At 46.1% G+C, this 26,854-nt stretch overlaps 3 protein-coding genes across 3 annotated transcripts; 1 reads left to right on the forward strand and 2 right to left on the reverse strand.

The window, feature by feature from the left end:
* Positions 1-485: 485 nt before the first annotated feature.
* Positions 486-4,798, reverse strand: si:ch211-195b11.3 (uncharacterized protein LOC100334344 homolog). Its single transcript, XM_044126612.1, has 5 exons — positions 4,714-4,798; positions 2,609-2,799; positions 2,420-2,451; positions 1,287-1,399; positions 486-642 (listed from the first exon to the last, which is right to left on the reverse strand). The coding sequence occupies exons 2-5, from the start codon at positions 2,658-2,660 to the stop codon at positions 597-599; spliced, it is 243 nt and encodes an 80-aa protein (XP_043982547.1). The 5' UTR covers positions 2,661-2,799; positions 4,714-4,798; the 3' UTR covers positions 486-596.
* polr2b (RNA polymerase II subunit B) lies at positions 4,737-11,740 on the forward strand. The gene is made up of 25 exons (XM_044126592.1): positions 4,737-4,919; positions 5,736-5,808; positions 5,964-6,114; positions 6,200-6,312; positions 6,389-6,608; positions 6,674-6,832; positions 6,903-7,067; positions 7,143-7,339; positions 7,410-7,529; positions 7,606-7,792; positions 7,865-8,008; positions 8,089-8,228; positions 8,311-8,422; positions 8,496-8,650; positions 8,917-9,115; positions 9,187-9,355; positions 9,681-9,777; positions 9,849-9,943; positions 10,010-10,260; positions 10,335-10,424; positions 10,680-10,787; positions 10,866-10,979; positions 11,056-11,216; positions 11,282-11,477; positions 11,548-11,740. Exons 1-25 carry the CDS (start codon positions 4,901-4,903, stop codon positions 11,635-11,637), a joined length of 3,525 nt encoding a protein of 1,174 aa, XP_043982527.1. The 5' UTR covers positions 4,737-4,900; the 3' UTR covers positions 11,638-11,740.
* A 12,040-nt stretch (positions 11,741-23,780) lies between these two features.
* Positions 23,781-26,137, reverse strand: si:ch211-132p1.2 (proteinase-activated receptor 4). The gene is given in 3 exon segments (XM_044126600.1): positions 23,781-24,000; positions 24,002-25,023; positions 25,410-26,137. Coding segments are annotated over 3 exon segments (1,167 nt in total). The 5' UTR covers positions 25,507-26,137; the 3' UTR covers positions 23,781-23,952.
* Positions 26,138-26,854: the final 717 nt, after the last annotated feature.

Consider the following 26,854-nt stretch of genomic DNA (forward strand, 5'->3'; position numbering starts at 1 on the left):
TTGCAGCCTAAAATATATCTGTAAGGGAGATGTCCTTTTATTGGTACTTTTGTTTTTAAAACTGTTTCAGATTGCTCAATCCATGTAATCTTAATTCTTCTTCTCCTCCCAACATAAAGGGAGTATTAGAAGAAGAAGAAGAAAGTGAATTGTTTAGGTGAACAATTCCTCTTCACCTAAAGACTTAAAGATCCGTATCTGAAAGTTAGACAAACACAAAATGTGCTTCCATGCACCAAACTCAAAGTGTAATAAACATGTAAAGACAAGCTTATTCCAGTGTGCTACATTCATTTTATAGAAATACATCTTCTTGTATGGATATTGGTGATGGACATTATAGCATCAAACATTGAGAAAATCATAAACAATATCTTGTAGAAATTAGTGAAACATAACTGAGAGGAAAATAAGATCTTTATTAATCAAAAGGTGAATGTAAAAGGTTTACAGAAATATGAAAACACAAAGACAATTTCTGATGCAGTTTTCATCAAATATGGCTGCATTCACTAGCGTTCATATTTGAATGCTACATGCTAAAAGCTACATTCATTAATGATGCACGTGGGTGTGACGTCATCAGGGCGTCATCTTCAGCACGGTCCGTCTCTCACAATCAAAATGTCTGCATTTTTCTCCCTGAGCAGAAATAACCAAGATTTTTATTTCACAACATTAAAACAAATGTCTATTTGTTTTAATCCAGATTATGAATAGAAAAATCCTTTATTGTCCCATAGAGGGAAACTTAAGGCGTAAAGCGAGATACGTAAGGTCGCACAGAAAAGTTCCAAAAATGGTTATAATATATGAAAAAACAGTAATAACAATAATAATAAAGGTACTAACAATATGCTGTACAAGACAGAAGTACCTGGCTCATATATGTAAATTTAAAAAATTTGTTTTTACTCAATAAAAACAAACATTGAATGTAATTAATCTGATCATTTCAGCATTTTTGATCATTTTATTTTATTTTTTTAAATCTTTTATCTTTATTTAAAATACGCACTTCTGTGAATATTTGAAGATATTTTATTTTTAAAAACAGACTGATGACTGGAACAGGTTCTGCTCTCAAACTGAACCCAGAAGAACAGAACCAGGGTCTGTCTCCGTGGTAACAGATTCTGCTGAAGGTTTGTTTTCACGCTGTTTTTCTTCCTGTTCATGATGTGAACAGTTTGTATTTGGACATGTTGGAGGAATAAAATGGTTCTGTGTTCCTGCAAGTTGGATCCGCAGAACATAGAAGCGGAGTGTTAAAGGTTTAAACTCACAGTCGCTGGACGCACAGCGAGCATTCGTTGGGGTAAGAGACGCCGTCGCTGCCACACACCGGAGAGTAATTCAGCGGACACGCCTGAGTGACGCTCATCCCGACACAGGAGGGCTGCAGGACGGAACGAGGTCACAACATCACAACATCAGGAGAGGTTCTGGTTCTGGTTCTGGTTCTGGTTCTCGTTCTGGTTCTGGAGGGGTGTTTACTCTGATGGTTGATTTTCTTGGTGGAGTTGCAGATCAGTAATTCTACGTCTGGTCAGAAACCTGCTTCTTTAGAGGTCATTTAACAGAAACTCAAGGTCACTAATGACCTGCAAACTGATCCAGAACCTCAGGGTTCTGGTTCTGACCCGTTACAGCAGAGCATATTGAAAGCTATCAATGCTAAGCAGATGATTTTCTGCTCTATGTCTCTTTCACTTTGTGAATAGATTAAAATTACTTTTGTTGTGCAGCTTATAAATGAGTATTTCAAGAAAATATTTCTCATGCAGATACAGAACCCAACTTTAGCAAAATTTATCACAGATAAATACTTTTGGTGTTAAATCATCCATAAAGACCATATTTACGAATATCTTTCTTATTTTTAAAGATGGCTGCCATGGTTCTCAACGAAAAGTCATTTTTGCACTAAACTCACCGATTAGATAAAAGTGTTTGGTGTCAAATCACAACCTACATATTTTGAACCATAGAAGTCATAAATATTTTATTGATTCTATAAAATGGGACCAGCCGGTTTAAACCCAAACCAGCCGGTTTAAACCCAAACCAGCCGGTTTGAACCCAAACCAGCCGGTTTAAACCCAAACCAGCCGGTTTGAACCCAAACCAGCCGGTTCAAAGGAAACGCTGCCAAAAACTGAGGAAATGAAACCAGAGAATTTGAAGAAACTGATTGAAATAATTCCTGAAAAATTCTCTCATTTTTCTGATTATTCTAAAATTTAAGAAACAGAAATAATTCTGTTAAGTTTATTGTAATGCAATGTGAGAAAGAGAAACGTGAATAACAATAACGTGTGTAAACATGCAGTTTGCTCTGATTGGGCGTCTGCAGAACGCTACACGATGATGAAACTGTCACATTCCTGTAGTTTTCCAACATGATGATGTTTCTTACCTTCCTGTGGAGCCTGGATTTGTCTTCAGCACCTGGAAAATATATTTAACGGCTTTTTTGTACAGTTTGTTTGCTGAACACAGTCTTATAATTAAAATGGTTTAATTTAAGCCAATTAAACAGCTTAAATAAGGATTCCAGGGTTCCTTATTTAATCCTGGGATCCTTATTTCCTGCTTCTGGTTTTACCTGCGCAGAGGAGAAGTGTCAGAAAGACGAGCGCCAGGGTCCTCAGAAACATCCTGGATGAATTTTATCCTCAAATAACGACTGTGTCTGATTGGCCGCCGGTTTCTCTGTGCGCAGGTCCGGCTGCTGCGGCCTTTTACGAGTTCGCTGTTGTTGTGACGGCTGCTGCGGTCTTTTGTTCACGACTTAATCTGTGGATCAACATTCTGTCTGCGGTGAAATATCGCTGACAGAGCGAAAAATGTCCCAAGATTGAGGGACAGAAAAACAAGTCTGGCTGAAAGCAGGTCAGAAACTCAACAGGAGGATTTAAAAACAGCAATCATTCTTTTTTTCTTTGGGTTTTCAACAGCAAAAAACATGAATGTAACAATTCAAAAGTGATTAAAGCACATAGACAGACTTTGTTTAAGCCGTTCCCCACCGTTCTGCTGAACTATCTGGGCTAAGCTAGCAGTAAGATCAGTCTTTTTTTTCTTAAGATACTTTTTAAAGCAGCAAAGTTTCCAAATCAGACTTTTCACCAAAGCAGCGATGGAAGAAAGCAGCTTGTGAAAATGTGTTGGATGTTTGATTTTCTGCTCCTGACGATTTTCCACCTGATGCAACGACTTTAAGTCTATTATAGTGACTCGTTTATATTTTACAATAAAGATAATCCGGTTTATTTCTGTTCACAGTCTGCGCTCAGACATCCACATTTTAGAGACATGAGGGCAGAGATGTGACCTTTGACCCCACTCTGAGCCTGCAGTTCCCAGTGTTGGACTGGATCATGACCGGGTCGCCGCTGGTCCTCAGGGAGCAGAGGGAAACCTGGGAGCCTCTCGCTCCACAACTCTTCATTATTATTATTTTTTCATGGTCAGAAAAAGTAAAAAACAGAAATCTTTGGATTGTTATAATATTGATACAAAATTAGATAAAAGGTCAAATATATTTCATTATTTCAAAGTAAAACCTATTCTACTGTGGTTCAGATCGGCCCTGCTGGTGTTTCTGGACAACCAAACTAAAAATTCATCAGGAAATAATGAGTGGTTAAGATAATAAATTATATAAGCACAGATTGTAATTAAATCTGAATTTATTTAATAAATAGCCTCAGTTTATGAAGTTAATTTGTTTCTCCTCAGGCGTTCCCCCAGAGGTCTGTGTTCGGATATCAGAAATACATAGATCATTTCCACAATACTGAAAGTGAAACTTTCCGCTGATATTCGGGTTTTACCTCCTCAGGTCCGGATCTGAAACATTTGTTGGATGAAATTATTTCTGACATAAATAAACTGAACATTTGAGATGATGAAACAAACATTAATTGTTATTTCTTGATAAAGCTGAAATGATTATTATAGTAAATACTAGGATATCGTACTACGGTGGCCGACAGGTGCAAATGCGCAGCAAAAGAGAAAACATGCAAACAAAAAAAAGACACGCGCACAAATTAAATGCAGCAAACAAAAAAGAAAACACCCCCGAATGAAATGCAGCAAACAAAAAGTGTTGAAAACGGAAGTGCTCCAGACCACTAGGGGGAGTCAAAGAAAATAGTATTCATTTCTATGGGACCAGATGCAAGATTCAGAGAAAGAAATTTGAAAGAAAGTAAAGGTACGTATTACTATATTTCTTTTCAGATACGCCGTCTTTTATAATATTTACAATATTATAAAAGAAGACATATTATAATATTATAAATATTATAAAAGAAGACATATTATATTATTATAATATTTATAATAATATTATAAATATTATAAAAGAAGACATATTATATTATTATAATAAAAGACGGCGTATCTGAAAAGAAATATAGTAATACGTACCTTTACTTTCTTTCAAATTTCTTTCTCTGAATCTTGCATCTGGTCCCATAGAAATGAATACTATTTTCTTTGACTCCCCCTAGTGGTCTGGAGCACTTGTTCTTCTTTGTTTGCTACATTTTCTTTTTTGTGTGCGTGTCTTTTTTTTGTTTGCATGTTTTCTCTTTTGCTGCGCATTTGCACCTGTCGGCCACCGTAGTTGGCCACCGTATTACACACAGACAATCAAATTGATTCTGAAAGAATCAATGGAAACAGATCTTCATAAACTACCCCGTCTGCACTGCAGGTGGCGTCAGGCTCTCCTATGAAGCTGGCGGAAATGCTTCTGTTTGGACACAAGAAGAAGAAGTAGAAGCAGCCGCCAGCCGACGTGCTTGTAGCGTCGGTTTGGGTCCACGTTTCAGGTTCGGTTCGTGGTTCGGAGCTTTCGCGGTTTAATCTGAGCTGGACCTGAAATATGTACGACCAGGACGAAGGTAAGCAGGAAGTGAGGAGAGAGGAAACAGGAAGTGATTACAAACTTTATCGATTTTGCTAAAGGATGCTAGCTAATGCTAGTTCTAGCTTCACTGCTCAAAACAAATAAACTGATCAAGAGCTGATTACCAATTCCTGATAACCTGTTCAATAATATTGGTGACATGCGCATGCTCAGTGTGCTCGGACAGCTCGCGCTCGTTCTGATCTGCGACTTGAAAACCTTTTATTGAAACAATTAAAACTAACAAAAGCTAAAGCTAACTGAGGGGCTAACAGGGACGGTGCGGCTCGGTTCGGGTGGCTAGACTCGTCCCAAGACTGACCATGGCGGTTTGGGTCATGATAGAACTTCTGCTGAAAACAAAAATGTATAATAAAATGTCATTACTCTGTTTCCACACATATTCATGTACTTTGAGGTCAGGGTTGTGAACTCTAAGCTAACTGATCTTTTGCAGGTTCTGTCCTTCTGACCCGCTGGTTAGAACCTGTGGTTCCGGTTCTAGACAGAGCAGCAGCCTAACCCAAAAGGAGAATGAATATTAAATTAGAATCTTACTGCATATTCCATTTATTTTAGGAGCTTCGTCATCAAGTGATGAATCTTTTCCAGATTTGATTTCTGTTGTGATGATTTTCCATTTATAATTTTTGAAAAGATGACTCTTAACAATAAAAAACTATTTCTAGGTTTAAGTATGTTGAGCTCTGTGCTGAAGGACACAGACGTTACCATGACAACTGACCTGTACTGATTCCAGGCTGCAGGTATTGATCATTGATCATATGTATGGCTTGTTTTGTTTTGACAGATAATCAGTACGATGAAGATGATGATGAAATCACTCCTGATCTGTGGCAGGAAGCCTGTTGGATCGTCATCAGGTAAGTTCACCTAAGGTCATGTGACTGTTGCTTTGTTCACTGATCATGTGATCAATCATGGATCAATAGCTGAGGTGGAAGATGTTTCTGGCTAACCCACCTTAGAGATTGAGATTAAATCTCCCAGCTCTTATTTTGAAATGCCTCCTCTCCAGCTCTTACTTTGACGAGAAGGGCCTGGTGCGGCAGCAGCTGGACTCGTTCGATGAGTTCATCCAGATGTCGGTCCAGCGGATCGTGGAGGACGCTCCGCCCATCGACCTGCAGGCCGAGGCACAGCACACCTCAGGGGAGGTGGAGGAGCCGGTGAGTCCAGAACCGGGAGCAGGTTTTTATTGGCCCGCCGTGACATCACCGTGACATCACCGCAACATCGCCACCTGTGTTTCAGCCGCGCTACCTACTGAAGTTCGAGCAGATCTACCTGTCTAAGCCGACCCACTGGGAGCGGGACGGCGCTCCGTCCCCCATGATGCCCAACGAGGCCCGGCTCCGGAACCTGACGTAGGTCTACCTGACCCGGTTCTGACCCGGTCCTGACCCGGAGCCCGGCTCTGACCCATCCGACCCGTCTCCTCAGGTACTCGGCGCCGCTGTACGTCGACATCACTAAGACGATCATCAAGGAGGGGGAGGAGCAGCTGCAGACGCAGCATCAGAAGACATTCATCGGGAAAATTCCCATCATGCTCCGCTCCACCTACTGCCTGCTGAGCGGCCTGACTGACCGCGACCTGTGCGAGCTCAACGAGTGTCCGCTGGACCCAGGCGGCTACTTCATCATCAACGGCTCCGAGAAGGTAGGCCGTGACATCACTTCCCCTCCCTGGTTCCCGACTGGAACCTGAGCTGTTGGCGGTTCCAGGTTCTGATCGCGCAGGAGAAAATGGCCACCAACACGGTTTACGTCTTCGCCAAGAAGGATTCGAAGTACGCGTACACAGGCGAGTGCCGGTCCTGCCTGGAGAACTCATCCCGGCCCACCAGCACCATCTGGGTCAGCATGATGGCCCGCGGAGGACAGGTGAGTCCCGCCGCCGCACGGGCCCCGCAGCCTGCAGGCGGCGCTCTCATGGACGCTGCGTCTGCCTCAGGGGGTGAAGAAGAGCGCCATCGGGCAACGCATCGTGTCCACGCTGCCGTACATCAGACAGGAAGTGCCCATCATCATCGTGTTCCGGGCGCTGGGCTTCGTGTCCGACAGAGACATCCTGGAGCACATCATCTACGACTTCGACGACCCGGAGATGATGGAGATGGTAAGATCGCTGCCGGGCTGCCGCTCTGTTGCCATGGTGACCAAAGTGTCTCAGCACCGCCCGCTGCGCCCGCAGGTGAAGCCGTCGCTGGACGAGGCCTTTGTGATCCAGGAGCAGAACGTGGCGCTGAATTTCATCGGGTCCAGAGGCGCCAAGCCCGGCGTGACAAAGGAGCGGCGCATCAAGTACGCCAAGGAAGTCCTGCAGAAGGAGATGCTGCCGCACGTCGGCGTCAGCGACTTCTGCGAGACCAAGAAGGCCTACTTCCTGGGGTGAGCCACACCGGAGCCACTCCCGGACCGGGGTGTGAGGCCTGGTTCTGATCCGTGTTTGGTGTTTCAGGTACATGGTCCACCGGCTGCTCCTCGCGGCTCTGGGCCGGCGGGAGCTGGACGACAGGGATCACTATGGCAACAAGAGGCTGGACCTGGCTGGACCGCTGCTGGCCTTCCTGTTCAGGGGGTGCGGCTTCTCGCCCGGCTCCTCACCTGGCCGTCCCTCCTCGTCCTCAGGGTAACTCTAGTTCCCGTCTGTCCAGGATGTTCAAGAACCTCCTGAAGGAGATCCGGATCTACGCCCAGAAGTTCATCGACCGAGGGAAGGACTTCAACCTGGAGCTGGCCATCAAGACGCGGATCATCTCCGACGGACTCAAGTACTCCCTGGCCACCGGCAACTGGGGCGACGTCAAGAAGGCCCACCAGGCCCGCGCCGGCGTGTCCCAGGTAGGCGCCGCCTCCGCTGCCCCAGCCGTGCGCCTGCTGTCCATCTCCATGGTAACCTCCGCCGCCTTCTAGGTGTTGAACCGGCTCACCTTCGCCTCCACGCTGTCCCACCTGCGCCGGGTCAACTCCCCCATCGGCCGCGACGGCAAGCTGGCCAAGCCGAGGCAGCTGCACAACACGCTGTGGGGCATGGTGTGTCCCGCCGAGACGCCTGAGGTAGGAACCGGACCGGACCGACCCGATAACACCAGACCGGACAGAACCTGGTTCCTGAGTGGTTTCTGCCTGGTCCACAGGGCCACGCCGTGGGTCTGGTGAAGAACCTGGCCCTCATGGCCTACATCTCGGTCGGCTCGCAGCCGTCTCCCATCCTGGAGTTCCTGGAGGAGTGGAGCATGGAGAACCTGGAGGAGATTTCCCCGGCTGCCATTGCCGAGTCAGTCGCCTCGCTTTGCCCAGAGACCCGGAGTTCCCGGCTTCTTCCTGATCCGTGTCTTCATTCGTGTTTTACATTTCAGCGCTACAAAAATCTTTGTGAACGGCTGCTGGGTGGGGATCCACAAAGACCCGGAGCAGCTGATGAACACGCTGAGGAAGCTCCGCAGGCAGATGGACATCATCGTGTCAGAGGTAAGCCCCGCCCTCCTGTCACCTCGGACACCTAGGGACAAGCTGAGCCTTCCTGACGGTCTGATTCTTCCAGGTGTCGATGATCCGAGACATCCGGGAGCGGGAGATCCGGATCTACACGGACGCCGGGCGGATTTGCCGACCGCTGCTGATCGTGGAGAAGCAGAAGCTGCTGCTGAAGAGACGGCACATCGACCAGCTGAAGGAGCGAGAGTACAACAACTACAGGTGAGGCAGACACACCTGCCCAGGCTAACGGGCTAGCCTCGGCGGCTAACGGGCTAGCCTCGGCGGCTAACGGGCTAGCCTCAGCGGCTAACGGGCTAGCCTCGGCGGCTAACGGGCTAGCCTCGGCGGCTAACGGGCTAGCCTCGGCGGCTAACGGGCTAGCCTCGGCGGCTAACGGGCTAGCCTCGGCGGCTAACGGGCTAGCCTCGGCGGCTAACGGGTGCTGTGTGGTCCTGCTGGACTCTGATGTTCCTCTTGGCGCTCAGCTGGCAGGACCTGGTGGCGAGTGGCGTGGTGGAGTACATCGACACCCTGGAGGAGGAAACCGTCATGCTCGCCATGACCCCTGATGACCTCCAGGAGAAGGGCGTGGCCTACTGCTCCACCTACACCCACTGTGAGATCCACCCGTCCATGATCCTGGGAGTCTGCGCCTCCATCATCCCGTTCCCCGACCACAACCAGGTACCAGCCGGCGATCCGTCCAGAACGGAGTGGGTTGTCAATGTTCTGACCCGTTTCCCTGTGCGGTCCAGTCTCCCAGGAACACGTACCAGTCCGCCATGGGGAAGCAGGCCATGGGCGTCTACATCACCAACTTCCACGTGAGGATGGACACGCTGGCCCACGTGCTGTACTACCCCCAGAAGCCGCTGGTCACCACGCGCTCCATGGAGTACCTGCGCTTCCGGGAGCTGCCAGCAGGTGGGGCTGCCACTCACCCACAGCCTGGGGTCGAACCGGATTTAAAGAATTTAAAATTTCTTCATGTTTTTCAGCTCTGAGGCTTTTTCATATGATATTAGAAATTCCTTAAATAATTTTATTCTTTTTAAAATGAGGAAAATCAGTATTTTTTAGCCAAGTCAATGATTACTTCAGTGAATGGCTGATCATTTGTAGCAAATGATGCATCTGCAGCTGAAACATGGAAAGTTCAGTCCTGTCTGAGGGCTGATCGGCTGATTATTGATCTGATCAATCATTTCATCGTTTTTCCTGCAATATTCTTCTGTCGTCCATCTTCCAGGAATCAACTCCATCGTCGCCATCGCCTCCTACACGGGCTACAACCAGGAGGACTCGGTCATCATGAACCGCTCAGCTGTGGACCGCGGCTTCTTCAGGTGAGGGGCGACCAGAACCTTTGAGGCCCGGTCCGTTTCCGTCCTCTAAACGGACCTGCATTTCCCTGCAGGTCCGTTTTCTACCGGTCCTACAAGGAGCAGGAGTCCAAGAAGGGCTTCGACCAGGAGGAAATCTTTGAGAAGCCGACCCGCGAGACGTGTCAGGGTGAGCGCCGGTTCCCGAACCGCTCGGTCCAAACCCGACCTCGGCTCTAACAGAACCCGTCGACAGGGATGAGGCACGCCATCTACGACAAGCTGGACGACGACGGGCTGATCGCGCCCGGCGTCCGTGTGTCCGGGGAAGACGTGATCATCGGGAAGACGGTGACGCTGCCGGAGAACGAGGACGAGCTGGACAGCACCAACCGCCGCTACACCAAGAGGGACTGCAGCACCTTCCTGCGGACCAGCGAGACCGGCATCGTGGACCAGGTCATGGTGACGCTCAACCAGGAGGGATACAAGTTCTGCAAGATCCGGGTGAGCGCCGCCGCCCTGGTTACCATGGTGACCCAGCACCCGGACCGTTCACTAATCCCGGTACCGACCCGCAGGTCCGTTCAGTCCGGATCCCTCAGATTGGAGACAAGTTCGCCAGCCGCCACGGGCAGAAGGGAACCTGCGGGATCCAGTACCGACAGGAGGTAGGCGGGGCCAGCGAGTCTGGATGAGTTAACGAATCAGAGGAGCAGGTGGGGTCAGGACAGGTGAGTCGATCGGCCACAGGTGGGGTCAGGACAGGTGAGTCGATCAGCCACAGGTGGGGTCAGGACAGGTGAGTCGATCGGCCACAGGTGGGGTCAGGACAGGTGAGTCGATCGGCCACAGGTGGGGTCAGGACAGGTGAGTCGATCGGCTCTTGGGGTCATTAAAACGTGACCTTGTGTTTTATTTTGAAGGACATGCCGTTCACCTGTGAAGGCATCACACCTGACATCATCATCAACCCTCACGCCATCCCGTCCAGAATGACAGTCGGCCATCTTATCGAATGTCTGCAGGGGAAGGTAAGCTGGCTCCGCCCACCGCCAAGCCTGTGTGCATTATGCCCTGAGTGTTGACTGCCAGGCTGTCGCCCCTTTCAGGTGTCGGCTAACAAAGGTGAGATTGGCGACGCCACGCCTTTCAACGACGCCGTCAACGTGCAGAAAGTGTCCAACCTTCTGTCCGAGTATGGGTACCACCTGAGAGGAAACGAGGTCAGAGGCCCTGATGCATTCTGGGAGGTTGAAACCTGCCCAGGTGACGCAGGTGTGACTGTGGCTGTGTCACCAGGTTCTGTACAACGGCTTCACGGGGAGGAAGTTGACGTCCCAGATCTTCATCGGGCCGACCTACTACCAGCGGCTGAAGCACATGGTGGACGATAAGATCCACTCCCGGGCCCGCGGGCCGGTCCAGATCCTGAACCGCCAGCCGATGGAGGGCCGCTCCCGGTGAGTTCCCGCCCCTCGCCGCCTCAGGTGAGTCCGCGCCGCGCTAATCTCACCCGTCTCCCCAGTGACGGCGGGCTGCGTTTCGGGGAGATGGAGCGGGACTGCCAGATCGCCCACGGCGCCGCCCAGTTCCTCCGGGAGCGTCTGTTTGAGGCGTCCGACCCGTACCAGGTCCACGTCTGCAACCTGTGCGGCCTGATGGCCATCGCCAACACAAGGACGCACACCTACGAGTGTCGGGGTTGCCGCAACAAGACGCAGGTAGACCCGGTTCAAAACCCGCCGATCGCTGCCTCCGCCCTGGTTCTGACCCGGTTTTGGTTCTGATCAGATCTCTCTGGTCCGGATGCCGTACGCCTGCAAGCTGTTGTTCCAGGAACTGATGTCCATGAGCATCGCTCCTCGAATGATGACCTCATAGAGGGCTCGGCCAATCAGCTGCTGACCAGGAAGTGACATCAACGTGAAGAGGAGAAACTAGATCTTTGTTCTTTTTCTTGTAGTAAATAAATGTCTTTTTCTAACATGCGTGGTTCGGTCCTGATTGGTCCAAACAACACGTCGTCATGGCAACAGAGGATGGCTTGGATCCGACATCGTTGCCATCAGGGTGGGAGTCACGGCCGAGTGCCAAGGTGGGGCGTCCAGCTCTTACATCCATTTTGTGACGCGTTTCTCCCTGATGGCGGCGCCACAGTCTCGATGTCCAAGGGTTGAGAGGCGGGGTCACCTGGGGGTCACCTGGACAGGTCGGCAGGCCATCGCTGAGCTTTTCATTCATATAAAAAACTTTATTAGAAACTGCTTTGGGTTATTTCAAATGTAAAAGAGATAAAGAAAGGAAGAGAGATGGGCAGGAAGGTTGGAGGGAACGATGGAGGGAACGATGGAGGGAACGATGGAGGGAAGTCTCAGGAAGAGAAACCATGACAACAAACATCTCGGTTTATGGTGCTAATTAAGATGCATCTGGGACTTTGTGTTCGATGTGAAATTATGGGTCCTGTTTCTGGGACAGAGGTCAGAGGTCAGGTTTGGGGCAGAGATGTGAAATGAGTTCAGGTCACAGATCTGCTGCTGATTGTCAGGGTCAAAGGTCAGATATATAAAAAAAAGAATGGAAGTTGATGCAAAGTCCCTAAGAAGACGGGATGCAGTGTGTGTGTGTGTGTGTGTGTGTAAGGTGCAGCATTATAAATTATGTCATAATTAATTTGTAGCTCCAAGCTTGTCATCTAATCAGCAGGTGAAATGTGAAAGGCTTCAGCATTTAAACTTGATTTTAAGAACTTGATGAGAAAATCTGGAAATGAGGTTTTATTATTATTTACTGTAAATAATAAAATTAACACATCAAAGTTCTGAATCACCAAGGTCACATTTTTCTATTCTAAATAAAACAACCTGTTTTAATGCAGTTCATCGCTGTAGTTCTACAGTAAATGATTTAAAATCCACTGATGCTTGTTTTCCTCTCCATCAGCTGAAATCAGCAACACTGTTAGCAAAACTCACCAACTGTAAACTGAACCCAAGACTGAAATGGGTTGTTGACACTGAGACTCCAACCTCGATGTGCAATGACACATATGAGCCTGTTGGGGGCGTTATACTCTTATTTCACGTTGTGTCTTTTGGAACATGGTGGGAAACAAAATGGTGGAAGTTAGTGCCTTAGCATTAGCTTCTGCTGAATACCAAGTTGGGTTAGCATCTATTAAATATTGTGACTTGTTTACAGTTATATGCTAACCATAATTTATATTATTAATCATAGAATGTAACATGATTGTACATAATTACAAAAAGGTGATGTGAAACATTTCAGTGCAAAGCCAGATTTATTTTGGAAAGAGGAAGTCTTTTATTTTGACGAATGCTTAACAGGATCTGGTTTTGTCTTGTCACTATTTTGTTTTCTGTTGATTACGGTTGCTAGGAAACAAACTGCTGTTGCCTGTTTTAGCTGTCGCTGTTTGTTCAATAAAGAACTGAAGACATCAGAGCCTCCATTTTGATTTAAAAAGCTTTCATTACGTAATAATTGTGTCGGTATTGCAAGTTAGCATGTTGATATAACACATTAGCATGTTGGTATAGCACTTCAGCAGTGCAAATTTTTATGATTAGTGCATCAGGGTTAGCGCAGCTAGCGTCTTAATTAGCAGTGTGGACAATCAGCAGCTTCCTCTTATTTTTCTTAATCTTTATTTTGGGGGGGCGGAGGGGGTTGGTCAATAAGTTGTAAGGTCCCACCAAAACTTAGACCAAACCTACGCCCTTGTCCTTTGGCCACATTAACCTGCTATATTAGCATGTTCTTTTAGTATGCTACATTAGCATATTTATTACATTTTCCATTAAACTAAACGAGCTCATCCGTCCTCTGAATGCTTTTAAAGTCTTAGGGATTCTCACAGCTGAGTTGCTTTTCTCCTGACTGAACTCAGGTTTGACAGACCACAGATCAGTTATGTTTTGGATTTTTTTCATCCTTATTAATAAACACCTTCATTTAAAAACTGCATTCTGTCTCCTTGTGTCGTCTTTGACCAATTGTTAAGTTGGTTGGATGTTCTGAAACACTGAAGTGCCGCAAACACGCAGATAACAGGAAATCAGGAAGGGCGTGAGACTTTTTCCCTCCACTGTTTCTGCTGTTCTGCTCTCCTTGCTTGGATTGTTTTTCTCCTCTCCCTCAGCCTGCCTCCACCTGCTCCCTTCCCCAGCTGCATCCACTCCCCTGTGTGTCTCTAGTGTCCCTTATGTCAGTGTTTCCCAACCCTGGTCCTCAAGGCACACTGCCCTGCATGTTTTAGGTATTTCCTTGCTTCAGTGCAGCTGATTTCAATTGATGACTGATTAACAGGTTGAATCAGGCACATTAAAGCAGGGAAACCTCTAAAACATGTAGGACAGTGTGCCTTGAGGACCAGGGTTGGGAAACACTGCCTTATGTGACAGTAGGCTGACAGGAAGTGGGGAAGAAGAGGGGGAAGACATTCGACAATGTCGGTCAGGTCCGGGAATCGAACCCGCGACGGCCGCGTCGAGGACTCAAGGCCTCCAAATGTGGGTGGCGCTATGCCCTACACCACCACAGCACGCCCCTCTGTCACGTTTCTGCCTCCTTTCTGCTGCGTTTGAGTCCTCAATATTCAAATCAGTCACTAAAAGCCCAAATTACTTTTCGGCATGCAGACAGTGGATGGGATCACACCTGTACCTGTGCTGCATTCATGTTGTGATGATGTCACCCTTCAGGTTTGGAGTGGCCTTGTTCAGTGGGATGGTGGATCTGACAGAGCATTTTCTGTACATCAGGTCTGTAGGAAACGTCTCTGGATGAAACGTCCTGCTGCCTGGTGCTTGATGATGACGTTTGCTCCTGTTGTCAGTATGTGTGGAGACAAACCTCCTGCTAGCTGCTGGTTCTCTCAGGTCTGTGACATCGGCTGCTTCATGTTCCTGATCCAGTTTACAGAGAAAACATCCAGATACCCCAGTTCAGACCAGTTCGCTTCATTCATTGTGAGGGGCGTGTATGTGAGCTTGATTGACAGCGCTAAGACCTTCTTCCTGGCTCTGATTGGTTGATTTGGACTGAGCGCTGTATCTCTGCAGTTAGCACTGGGAACACTTCAGAACCAGTTTTTTGGTTTCTTCTGCACTGCAATGTGAAGCTCTGCTGAAACTGAAGGTTGTTCATCAGTTCTTCTGGTTCTGATGAAACCCTCCGTCTCTCTGCAGCTCTGGCATTCGAGACTCTGCGGCTCTGAAGTCTGAAGGATTGTCCAAAGTGCTCCAGCCGTCTCAACATCACCAGCTTCAGTTTGGGAATCGTCTCCTCTGTGGGATTACTCATCACCGGAAACTTCCAGGTCCGGGACTCAAGCCAAGCAGAACCTCTGAGGGTCCAGAGAACCTGCTGGTTCTGACTGAACTCTGCTTCCTGTGTCTGTTTGACTTTCTGGATCCAACTGTTCCTCATCAGGAACCTGAAATCTTCCGTTTACACTCTCTGCTCTGCTGCCGTATCCTTTCTGTCTGGAACCGCAAGAACCAGCAGGTGTGTGTTTGGTCCATGTTGTCCTGGACACGTCTCTCCAGTGACGGGCTTCCATCACTCAGGTCGTTACCACGCTGCCGCCATCTGTGAGAGGACGCTGGCCACGCTGTTCTTCCTGCTCCACCCGCTGTTGGTGGAGCAGGAAGTCCTGGGATTGTGGACACCTCGGATCCGCTCAGCCTCAGTACAAACCAGGAGACTCAGAGTCAGCTACACCTCTCTGACACCCGTCTCTCTGTTACCATGGAAACATTCCTGTGTGGAGGATCTGGTCTCTGTGGGTCAAAGGCTGCGTTCACACCGCAGCCTGAAATGACCCACTTCCGGTTTAAGCTGAAGCTCACCTTCATCATGTGTTGTTGGTTCCTGATGAAAAATAACCTTTCGTTTAACGGCGCATTTACAAAAAATATTAATTAAAGTGCTCTGTCCCATCAATCCTCTTTCTTTCTCTATACAAAATGTTCTGTCTTTGATTTCTTTCAAAAAGTCAAAAGTTCATATCAGAGAAGAGAGGGGGTTCCGGTAATGGCGGCTTACTGAGAGGACGTGTTCGCTTCGGCTCCGCTACCTTTCTGTAAAATCCTGGAAAATACTCGTTACAAGTGACACTGAACGACGTTTGAAACGGCTGTGATGCCTCTCTCACAAAGAAAGCCCAGGAAAAACCCCAGCAAACCGACTCAGTCGAAGTTCTCTGACTTCACCGCTAAGGTGAGCTCTCAAGCTAGCCGTGAAAATGGCGAGGCTAACGCCACCAGGAGGAGTCAATGGAGGAGGAAAATAAGACGGTTGAGGCTGGTTCAGAGGCAATACTGGCTGCAATTCCAAATTTGAAATCAGATTTCTCCTCCAAATTAGATGGTATTCTATCAGCAATAGAGAATGTTAAAAAATATGTAAACGAGTGCGCCGAGCGGGTTGGTGAGGCGGAAGTGCGGATATCTGCAGCAGAAGACAACATTACCGGTCTACTAGCTAGAGTTCAGGTCCTCGAAAATAAAAATAAAGAGCTCGAAGGAAAAGTGTTGGACTTGGAGACCAGATCGCGACGGTCTAACCTGAGACTGGTTAACCTTCCTGAGGGCGCGGAGGGAGAGGACGCCTGCGCCTTTCTGGAAAAGTGGCTGTTGGAGGCTCTGAACCTGGTACCGCTACACCACGGACTCTTATTATGAAGTTCTTAAACTACAGGGATAAAGCAACTGTGATAAGAGCTGCCAGGACGGAGGGGCAGATCCTATTCAAGAACCACCCGGTGAGATTTTATGAGTACCTCGCAGCTGGTGTGCACAAAAAACAGAAATAGTTTGACGGCGTGAGACAACAACTCCGCGCCATGAGGACGCGAGAAGACTGCTGGTGACACACAACGGTCAGTTCTGGCGCCTTTAGCCAACCAGCTGAAGCAGAAAACTTTGTAAAGACTCAGAAAGCGGATCTGGGTGAGACAATGACGTCACCATTACGTCGCAACGTATTAACAGGGATAGACAATTACGGTACCTAAAGTTAAGTAAAATAAGTAAGAATTAAAAATTAGTTTATTCTGTTTCTTGTTTGCTATGCCAGAGGCTCATAGCCAATAGCTTACTTTTATTTACAGATTTCTTATTTTTTGGACTAACTAGTTTCTTATTGTAGGGGTAAGAGGGAAAAATATTCAGGCTCAGTCGGCTGATCCTGACCTTCCTGTGGACCAGCCTGCAGCTGTTATACCGGTACCAGAACTAAAGGGGGTTCAGAAGGGGTATACTGTTAAGTGTTCATTATTATTATGAATGTAGCTTTTAACATACGGATGTTCTTGATTTCTTTGTCTTTAAACAATTTGAATATACTAGGAAGCCCATTAAGTGTTACACAGTTTGTCTGGTGGGTTAAGAATTAAAGTGTCTTCTTGGAACTGCAGGGGATTACAGAAACTAAAACAGTTAAACCGATAATGACCAGGGTGAAATCTATGCACTGATATTGTGATATTTCTGTTGTCTGGCCAGGAGGCAAAGATTGGCAGGGCAGTTTATATTCATCAAGGCAGACGGGTTATGATTCTGATTCATAAATCCACATCATTCCATGTGACTAGAGTTATTAAAGACACTTATCTCAGAAAAAACAAACCTGATAAATATTTATGCCCCAAATGTTGACGACCCAAAGTTTTTTCAAAATCTCTTTCTTACAGTTTCATCTTTGTTTGTTTTTTTTTATATCAGGAGATTTTAACTCACAATGAACCCAGAACTGGACAGAAGTTCTGGTTCTGACAAACAATTCAAAACTTTATGAAGGAATTTAATCTGATGGATATTTGGAGAGACATGAATCCCAAGATCTTAAAATACTCGTGTTATTGAACTACACATAAATCATATTCACATATCGATTACTTTTTAATTTCTGTCATTTGGAGACATAAAATAAGAGACTGTCAATATGATAGCAACTTAATTTCTGACCAAATTCACTTATCTATGAGGATTTAAGACCAAGGAGAGACTCTTATAGGAGCAGATTTAAACAAAAATGGCTCATAGATCCAGAATTTATATTTTTTGTAGATAATCAAAATAATATCTATTTTGAAATCAATACAGATGAAACACCAGCCTCTTCCAGGTGGGAAGCCTTTAAGGCCTATAAGGAGTCAAATAATCTCCTTTATGAGTTATAAGGCAAAACAAACTTATCAAAAAACAAAAATGTTGGCAGCAGAGATTGAGCTGTTTGAGAGGGATTATTACCAAACAGCCATAAAAACTTCTGACATTAATAACACAGTATATATAAGCAATCTTTCTATGACCAGGAGAAACTATTAGCCTGGCGACTCCGACAATTACAAAATGAGAAAAATATTACCTCAATCGAAAATAATCAGGGACAGATTATTACCAATCCATTAGAAATGAATGAAAAGTTTAAGGTCTTTTTTGAAAAACTTTACAGCTCAGACATGACGCATAAGGAACAAGAGCAAAATGTTTTCTTAGAAACCCTCCAAATGACCAATATCTCAGGATTAGTGAGTACAGATCTAACTAAAGTAGATTGAGGACATAAAGCTCCAGATGGGCTGCCAACAGACTGTTATTACAAATGTAAAGCTGAACTGCTAGCCTCCATTCTTGATGTGTATTTAGACTCATTTAAAAAGTGAATCCTTCCTGCCTCACCAAGAGGAGATCTGGTTACTTTATTACCCAAACCTGGCAACAAATGTGAAAATCTAAGACCAATAAGTCTTCTTAATGTCGATTTATAGATTCTTTGTAAAGTCCTGGCTCAAAGACTGCAGACAATATTTATTGCCTGAAATGATTACATGTGACCAAAATGGGTTTATTGTAGGATCCATTTCAGGGATTTCAAATTGTGAGACGAGTGTTGGATGTAATTTATAATATGGAAGAAAACACAGACGCTGCTTTGCCGTCACTGGATGCTGAAAAGGCCTTTAGAGTCCAATGGACCTTTTTATTCGAGATGCTGAAAAGATTTCTGTCGATGGGTTAAACTTTATACAACGAGCCTAATGCTGAAATAGCAACAAATGGAGTTACATCTAAATCATTTAAAATTAAACATGGTCGTAGGCCAGGTGCCCCTTTATTATTGATTATTGATTCTAGCAGTAGAACCGTTTGGCATTGCGGTGCGGTCCCATAAAAACAGAACCGGTTGGACAACAGGAGCAGAGAAAGGCTTTGTTTGCTGATGATGTCTTTCTTTTTTTAGAAAAACTGAGTTTATTCCAGCCTGGTTAGATCTAATAAATACATTTGGAAAAATAACAGGATATAAAGTAAATAAAGAAAAGTCTTTGTTAATGTTACTTAATTCAGAAGAAAGAAACAGCGTTGGGAATCCTTTCCAATTCAAAAAGGTAGATTGTTTTACATATTTGGGGATTAGGATAGCACCACGTATAAATGACACTGTGACAGTTAATTATGACCCAACGATGGACTCGATTCTTCCTCTGTGGATCGATGGAACCACCTGTCTTTGTCTCTTACAGCCAAATCAACGTCCTTAAATCCAACATGATCCCAAACTTCTGTGTGTTGCCAATTTATTCTCAGCCCTAAAAAACATTTTCATACGTTTTCTGTGGAATAACAGACGACCAAGGCTTCGTTTAACACTGTTGTATCTACCGTATGATAGAGGAGGCCCCAGGGGCCCCAACCCACTTTGGTTCTACTGGGCAGCTCAGTTGAGAACTATGATGTGTTATTTTACAGATAAATGTCTCTCACCTTGGTGAATATTGAAAATTGTTCTGTTCCTCAGCAAACATCAGAATGCTGAAGAAAAAGACAAAAAACCCCTTTAGTCAGAAATAAGATCTTTGGTATCAGGTCAAGAAGTATTTAGGTGATTCCTCCTCCCTGTCTCCAGTCCAGTATGGGGAAACCAGTATGGGGGAACCAGTATGGGGAAACCAGTATGGGGGAACCAGTATGGGGAAACCAGTATGGGGGAACCAGTATGGGGAAACCAGTATGGGGGAACCAGTATGGGGGAACCAGTATGGGGGAACCAGTATGGGGGAACCAGTATGGGGAAACCAGTATGGGGAAACCAGTATGGGGGAACCAGTATGGGGGAACCAGTATGGGGAAACCAGTATGGGGGAACCAGTATGGGGAAACCAGTATGGGGGAACCAGTATGGGGAAACCAGTATGGGGAAACCAGTATGGGGGAACCAGTATGGGGAAACCAGTATGGGGGAACCAGTATGGGGAAACCAGTATGGGGGAACCAGTATGGGGGAACCAGTATGGGGAAACCAGTATGGGGGAACCAGTATGGGGTAACCAGTATGGGGGAACCAGTATGGGGAAACCAGTATGGGGGAACCAGTATGGGGGAACTAGTATGGGGAAACCAGTATGGGGGAACCAGTATGGGGGAACCAGTATGGGGAAACCAGTATGGGGGAACCAGTATGGGGGAACTAGTATGGGGAAACCAGTATGGGGGAACCAGTATGGGGGAACCAGTATGGGGAAACCAGTATGGGGGAACCAGTATGGGGGAACCAGTATGGGGAAACCAGTATGGGGGAACCAGTATGGGGAAACCAGTATGGGGGAACCAGTATGGGGAAACCAGTATGGGGGAACCAGTATGGGGGAACCAGTATGGGGAAACCAGTATGGGGGAACCAGTATGGGGAAACCAGTATGGGGGAACCAGTATGGGGAAACCAGTATGGGGGAACCAGTATGGGGGAACCAGTATGGGGAAACCAGTATGGGGGAACCAGTATGGGGGAACTAGTATGGGGAAACCAGTATGGGGGAACCAGTATGGGGGAACCAGTATGGGGGAACCAGTATGGGGAAACCAGTATGGGGGAACCAGTATGGGGGAACCAGTATGGGGAAACCAGTATGGGGGAACCAGTATGGGGGAACCAGTATGGGGGAACCAGTATGGGGGAACCAGTATGGGGGAACCAGTATGGGGAAACCAGTATGGGGGAACCAGTATGGGGGAACCAGTATGGGGGAACCAGTATGGGGGAACCAGTATGGGGAAACCAGTATGGGGGAACCAGTATGGGGGAACCAGTATGGGGGAACCAGTATGGGGGAACCAGTATGGGGGAACCAGTATGGGGGAACCAGTATGGGGGAACCAGTCTTTCCCTCCTGGCTTTAGGAAATGGTCTGAAAAGGTTTAAGACCTGGTGATCTGGTGGAATCGGAGGACGAGGTTCTGATGTCATTTGAAGAGTTGAAGGTTTGATATCCCAAGTAAACATTATTTTAAATATTTACAGGTGAAAAATGTTATTAGATCATCTCAACATCAATGTGAGTCCATCCCTCTGATGGAAAGTGAAATGAAGAATGATTGCTGCATCTCCTAACTCTTCATCATGTTAGTGGAGGATCCTCTGAGTCGCTATGGAAACTCAACACCTGGAGGGTTTCTGGGTTTACACAGAAAACAAACAAACTGCCAAAACTCGCCTCAAAGCTCTGCGATGTCATTGGCTAATCAGAACTTATGTGACGCCAGAAAAGCTTAATAAGGACAATGGTGCCGTCCAGAGCTGTATGAGATGTGGAGATGTGTTTTTTATGTGTTTTCATGGATAAAGTCCAAATGGACCCGGATTGATCCAGAGACGGTACCACAGTGAAGGTCTCAGGTAAATAAAACCTGATTGGTCTCTAATGTCTCTAGTTTTCTGTTGCAGACGGACAGACGGCGGACATGTTTTAAAGAATGCATGTTTGGTTCCTGTTGGTTCTGTTGAAGCTGATGACAGCAGCTTCCTGTCTCCATCAGATACAGAAGAACTTCCTGACTCAGCGGGCCTTCGTCTTCCTCATCAGTCAGAGCAGAAACTGTTGGGACGTTCATTCATCACTGTGTGAAGATCAGAATCAGAACCGCTTCATGTTCTGTGCAGTGAAACTGAACCGGTCCTGTCAACAAACCTCTTCCGGCCGTCCGGTTCTGGGAGGAAACACGGCCCTGAACCCGACTCCTAACGCAGCGTCCCATGATGCACCGGGACTAAAGCAGCGGATCAGGCAGGGTTTTTTATTTTCAATTACTTTTTCATATAAACATGAACACGTTTAAATAAAACATTTTCTAAAACAGAAATACTGACATGAGCATCATGAAGAGAAGCTGATAACATCATGAATATATAAACAGTAATACAATAATAATACTGTGAAAGGACAGGATTATGTACTGTTATTATGTAAATAATAATAATACAAAATGTTATTTTTATTTGTAAAAATAATATTTATTTTTAGTTAATCTTTTGCTGCAAAATAAACTAAAGGTTACAATATGAATCTAGTTCCATCTTCATGTTATTTTTTCCATAATGTAAACTTTTTATTGTGTAACTGTGAGGTTGTGGTTTTAACCAAGCGTGTATAATCAATAATTCTAATCAATAATCAATAACTCTAATCAGTAATTATTGTGTCCGAGGAACTTATCCCTAAAATATGAAGAGACGGGTCCAAATCTAAATAAATGCCTAAAATACTTTTTAAATCCGTTTAGACATTGTTCCAGGATTTTTTAAAATCATGAATCCTGGAAAGCAAAGCGTGAAGGATGGAGACTCCCAGGTTCAGGTGGCGGCTGCTTCATTTCTACTCTCTGCCAAAGTTTTGACTGGATTTAACTGTTTAACCCTCCAGCTGTACGAGGACGACCCGTCAGCTCTTCAGTTAGCAAAACCAGAAAAAACGTAACGAAAACAAACCAAAAGCTGTTAAACCAGCGACCCGCCAGAACCGCAGCTTCACTCAGAGCGACAGGACGGGTCAAACTCCGGTTATTCAGTTTTAGCTAGCTCCACTGCACAGTCTGTTAGCTTACAGAAGAGCAGAAAATGAACAGAAGTAAAGTGACCAATAGGAGTTATTATTGGGGACCATAACATTTCTGAAGACCGATCTTCCATTGAAATGTAATGTAAAATGTAGTTTAAAAGGTTTTTACACCACATTCAAGCTGCAGGACCAAAATGATTATTAAAGTTCATCAAACCTGTTTTATTCTCAGTAAACATCCTGCAGAGAAATAAAACTGAAATTTAAATGTTGCTTAGATAGTTTTGTTCAGTCTGACTGATCTAATCTCTGCTACACCTTTACAAACATTTAAGGCTCTAAATAAAAAAGCTTTAATGATTAACTGCTCTTAATAAAATTCCTCATAAACATTGATTTATTGAAATGGTTCCCAATACAAGTTATGGCCTATTTAAATTATAACTTAAATTGCTTTATTTTTAAGCCTTTTTAAGTTTTCCCACGTCCTGGATGACTGAGAACCAGCAGGTAGATAGAAATGAATATCTGGGGAATATCATAATTTAATGTAACATTTAAAGCACGAGAGTTTATATAGAAAAGTATTCTGATTTTATTTTGTGGTTTTAAAGGCTCTACGCTGAAGACAGTGGAATAAATCCAAAACTTTTAGATTTTTCTATCTGTTCTCTCCTCCAGTTTCAAACTTTAATTAAATAAAAGTTAAAGAGCTAAATAGGAACGAGGTGTTTGTTACCTTTAACAAAAAAGATTAAGTCTATGAAAGCAGTGTAGCAGTTTTGTTAATGATGCAGCTTATCATGATTCAAAGTAATGAAATAAACTGCAGTCTGATTTTTATTGTTAATAAGTTTCTTCTTATTGAGCAGTGAAAGTAAATAAAATGTTTATTTTGTCTTTTGCTTTAAGTATTTACTTACTGGAGGGTTTTATGTTAACAGTTAGCAGCCAACAGTTAGCTGCTAACAGTTAGCAGCTGCTGTTGCTCCTCCTACACTTTGGACTGAACTGTTCTAATAATTAATTCTTTTTTTCTGAGATAAATGGCAGATTTCTTTGTTTTTTCATATTGATATTATTTAAATGCAAACGTTTCTTCAATGATTTTTTTTTGGGGGGGGACAATTCTAGACTTTTCCAAGATGGGGATCCGGGCCCCCCGACCCCCCAGGTATTTACGCCTATGATTAGGTCCAGGATGGACACATGTGCGCTGCTACGTACAAAATGTTTTGACACAGAAAACATTTTTTCTCCAGTTTTGTTTATAGTAAAAACGGTTCAATAATAAAAAATCCAATAACTATTTCTTTTCCGGCATCAGCTTACTGTCATGTCATCATGTTGACCTCTGGCTGCTGGGTCAGGCGTCCCCTGTAGACTTGTCATGGCCAGCAGAGTGACCTTTGACCTCTGTCCAGCTGACGAGGAGGTGTGTGTCCCCCGAGAGGACGGTTTGTCCTCCATGTCAGGGATGCAGCACAGAGCGTTCCTGGTTCTTTCTCTGAAATCTCTGGAGACGAAGTAGAGGATGCCGGGGTGGAAGCAGCTGTTGAAGGTGCTGAAGGCCAGGCTCATCATGTAGGGGCCGTACAGGTCCTCACCGTCCGGCCAGCTGTCGCTGTAGGTCAGGATCAGGAGGACGTTACAGGGCAGCAGGGACACCACGAACACCAGAATCATCAGAAGCGTTACCCTGATGGCGTGACAGTACTTCCTGCCTTCAGCCAGCAGGGTGCGCAGTATGGCGCTATGGCAGAACATCATGATGATGAAGGGCAGCAGGAAGCAGGTGGCAAACAGCGTGGCGAAGTACGGCAGGAAGTAGTTCTCCTGCACGCTCTCGGGCAGCGCGTCATGGCAGGTGGTGATGTCGGGGTCGTCCAGAGGGTAAGTCTGCCGGGATAGCAGCAAAGGCAACATGGCGGCCGGCATCACCATCCACACCGCGGCCGTCAGGCCCAGAGACCACCGCCGGCTGCGCAAACTCTTCGCGCCAAACGGGTGAACCACAGCCACGTACCGGTCCACAGCCACGAAGGCCAGGGACCAGACCGAACTGTACATGTTCCCGTAAAGCATCGCCATGACGATCCGGCAGAGAGGCTCTCCCAGCTCCCAATGGTTCCCCCGGAAGTGGTAGACGATCCGAAACGGCAGAACCAGGAACAGCAAGCAGTCTATCACAGTCAGGTTGATGAGAAGCGTGGTCGACGGCCGACGTTTGGTCCGGAACACGAGAATACAGAGAGCCAACAGGTTGGTGGGCAGACCGATGCAGAAGGTCAACAGGTAGATGATCGGCAGCACCAGGTTGGTGGTCGAAGCCTGGATCTCCTTCACCTGCTTCTGCTTTAGGGTGGTCAGATTACACCTGGTCGTCACCCGAAAGGCTCGTAGACCTACAGAGACCAGAACACACAGCAAACTATAGACCTACAGAGACCAGAACACACACCAGTTGAAACTGACTGGTTTTTGCTCTCAGTTTCAACTGGTTTTGTAGACGACGTTCTGCTCTGTCATAATTTGCTGGGAAAATCGTTGAAGCGTTTGAAGGTTGGCGGTCAAATACTGTAAACATTTGTTGTTTACAGAAACCAGAATCAAACCTCAGAGTTTCTGGCTGAAGCCTCTAAAGTCGTGGCAGCTTCCTGCTATCAGCCTTTCAAACTCAGAAACAAGTTCAGATGTTTTACTTCAGCTTCCTATTAACTGCAAAAATAATCGTGGAGACGGTTTGAAGTGTCCAGCTGTCCGGCAGTGCAGAGGACAGCAGCAGACTTACGGTAGGACATGCCGCATTCAGTGTCTGGAGGCAGAGAGACGCTGCAGAGGGACGGCAGGACGGACACCAACAGCAGAGTCCCAACGAGACGCTTCATGGTCCAGCTGCAGACTCCTCCTCCCCTGAGAGCTACCGGACCAGAACCGGTCCCAGAAACCACCAGAACCCGACGGGGAAGCAGCTGATTCAGTGCGAGAACTGGCAGCGGTCTGATCCGATCCAGCCACCCCGCCCAGGACCAGAACCGCCCACTCTGCTGATGTTCTCCAGATGTGGCTGTGTGTGTGTCAGGGGACTGTGTGTCTCTGTGAGGACCGCTCTGAGTCCAGCTGCTCCCTCTGATCCACACGTACTGCCACAGCTGTGAAGGACTCCTGCCGGGTTCAGAACCGGTAAGCAGCCCAGCTCAGGCGGACCGGACCTGGTTCTGTTGGCTTTTCTCCTGCCTGGTTCTGCTCTGACGGTCTTGGTAGAGACAGCAGCCAGTAACATGTCAGGGCTGGCCCAGTTCCCCTTATTCACTCAACAGGAAGTCACCTCACTCTGGCCCCGCCCCCAGGCCCCGGCTGTCCAATCACAGCTCAGGACATGAAGCAATTTTCAGCTGGCCCGTTTGGGTTTCACACATCAGAGAAGAGGAGAAGGCGACAGAAGAAACTAGAGGAATAGGCCTGTTGCAATAAACAATAAATCAATTAATTGGAGATAAATGAAAGTTATCGATTATTAGTTATTTTAATTTATCGGCTTTTTCGTCTCTTCCAGCCATTTTCTCTTTCTGTCAATGACACTGGATGAAAAGAAGCCTAAAATCCACTGACCTCCACTGACCCTCACTGACCTCCACTGACCCTCACTGACCTCCACTCCTCATTTCCTTACTGTAAAGTCCAGTTCACACGACACGATTTTAGAATTGTCGACTGATTTTCACAACCTGAGACACTAGCAGACAATAAAACGTAGGCGTATCGAGTTTTTCCGGGTTCTACCGGGTTTTTCCGGGTTCTATCGGGTTCTACCGGGTTTTTCCGGGTTCTACCGGGTTTTTCCGGGTTCTACCGGGTTCTACCGGGCCGTGTGTCCAGCCACAAGGTAAGACCAACACACCACACCAACTGATTTCTCTCACCGACATTCAGATTCCAGACAGAAAATCCTGTAAAAAAGTATCAGACGTGAATTTAGAGTAAACCAACACGATTTACGTAGAAGCAATAATGATAGTTAGTGAGTTTATTTTAAAAGACGTAACGAAAAGAAAAGGCGTTGGATTAAAGCGTGGAGGACGGGGCTCTAGTGACGGCACTGTGATGTGGAGGTCAGTTTGTTTTCCAACGTCACCATTTATGTGTTCAGATCATTTTCTGTTTTGTTGTTTCTTTAAGCTTCATCAGTTAATTAGTATTTACCGTTTAATGTTTAAAATTACATTGGCACAAAAT

This window comes from Gambusia affinis, linkage group LG09 (genome assembly GCF_019740435.1).
Source record: "Gambusia affinis linkage group LG09, SWU_Gaff_1.0, whole genome shotgun sequence".
Lineage (NCBI taxonomy): Eukaryota > Metazoa > Chordata > Actinopteri > Cyprinodontiformes > Poeciliidae > Gambusia > Gambusia affinis.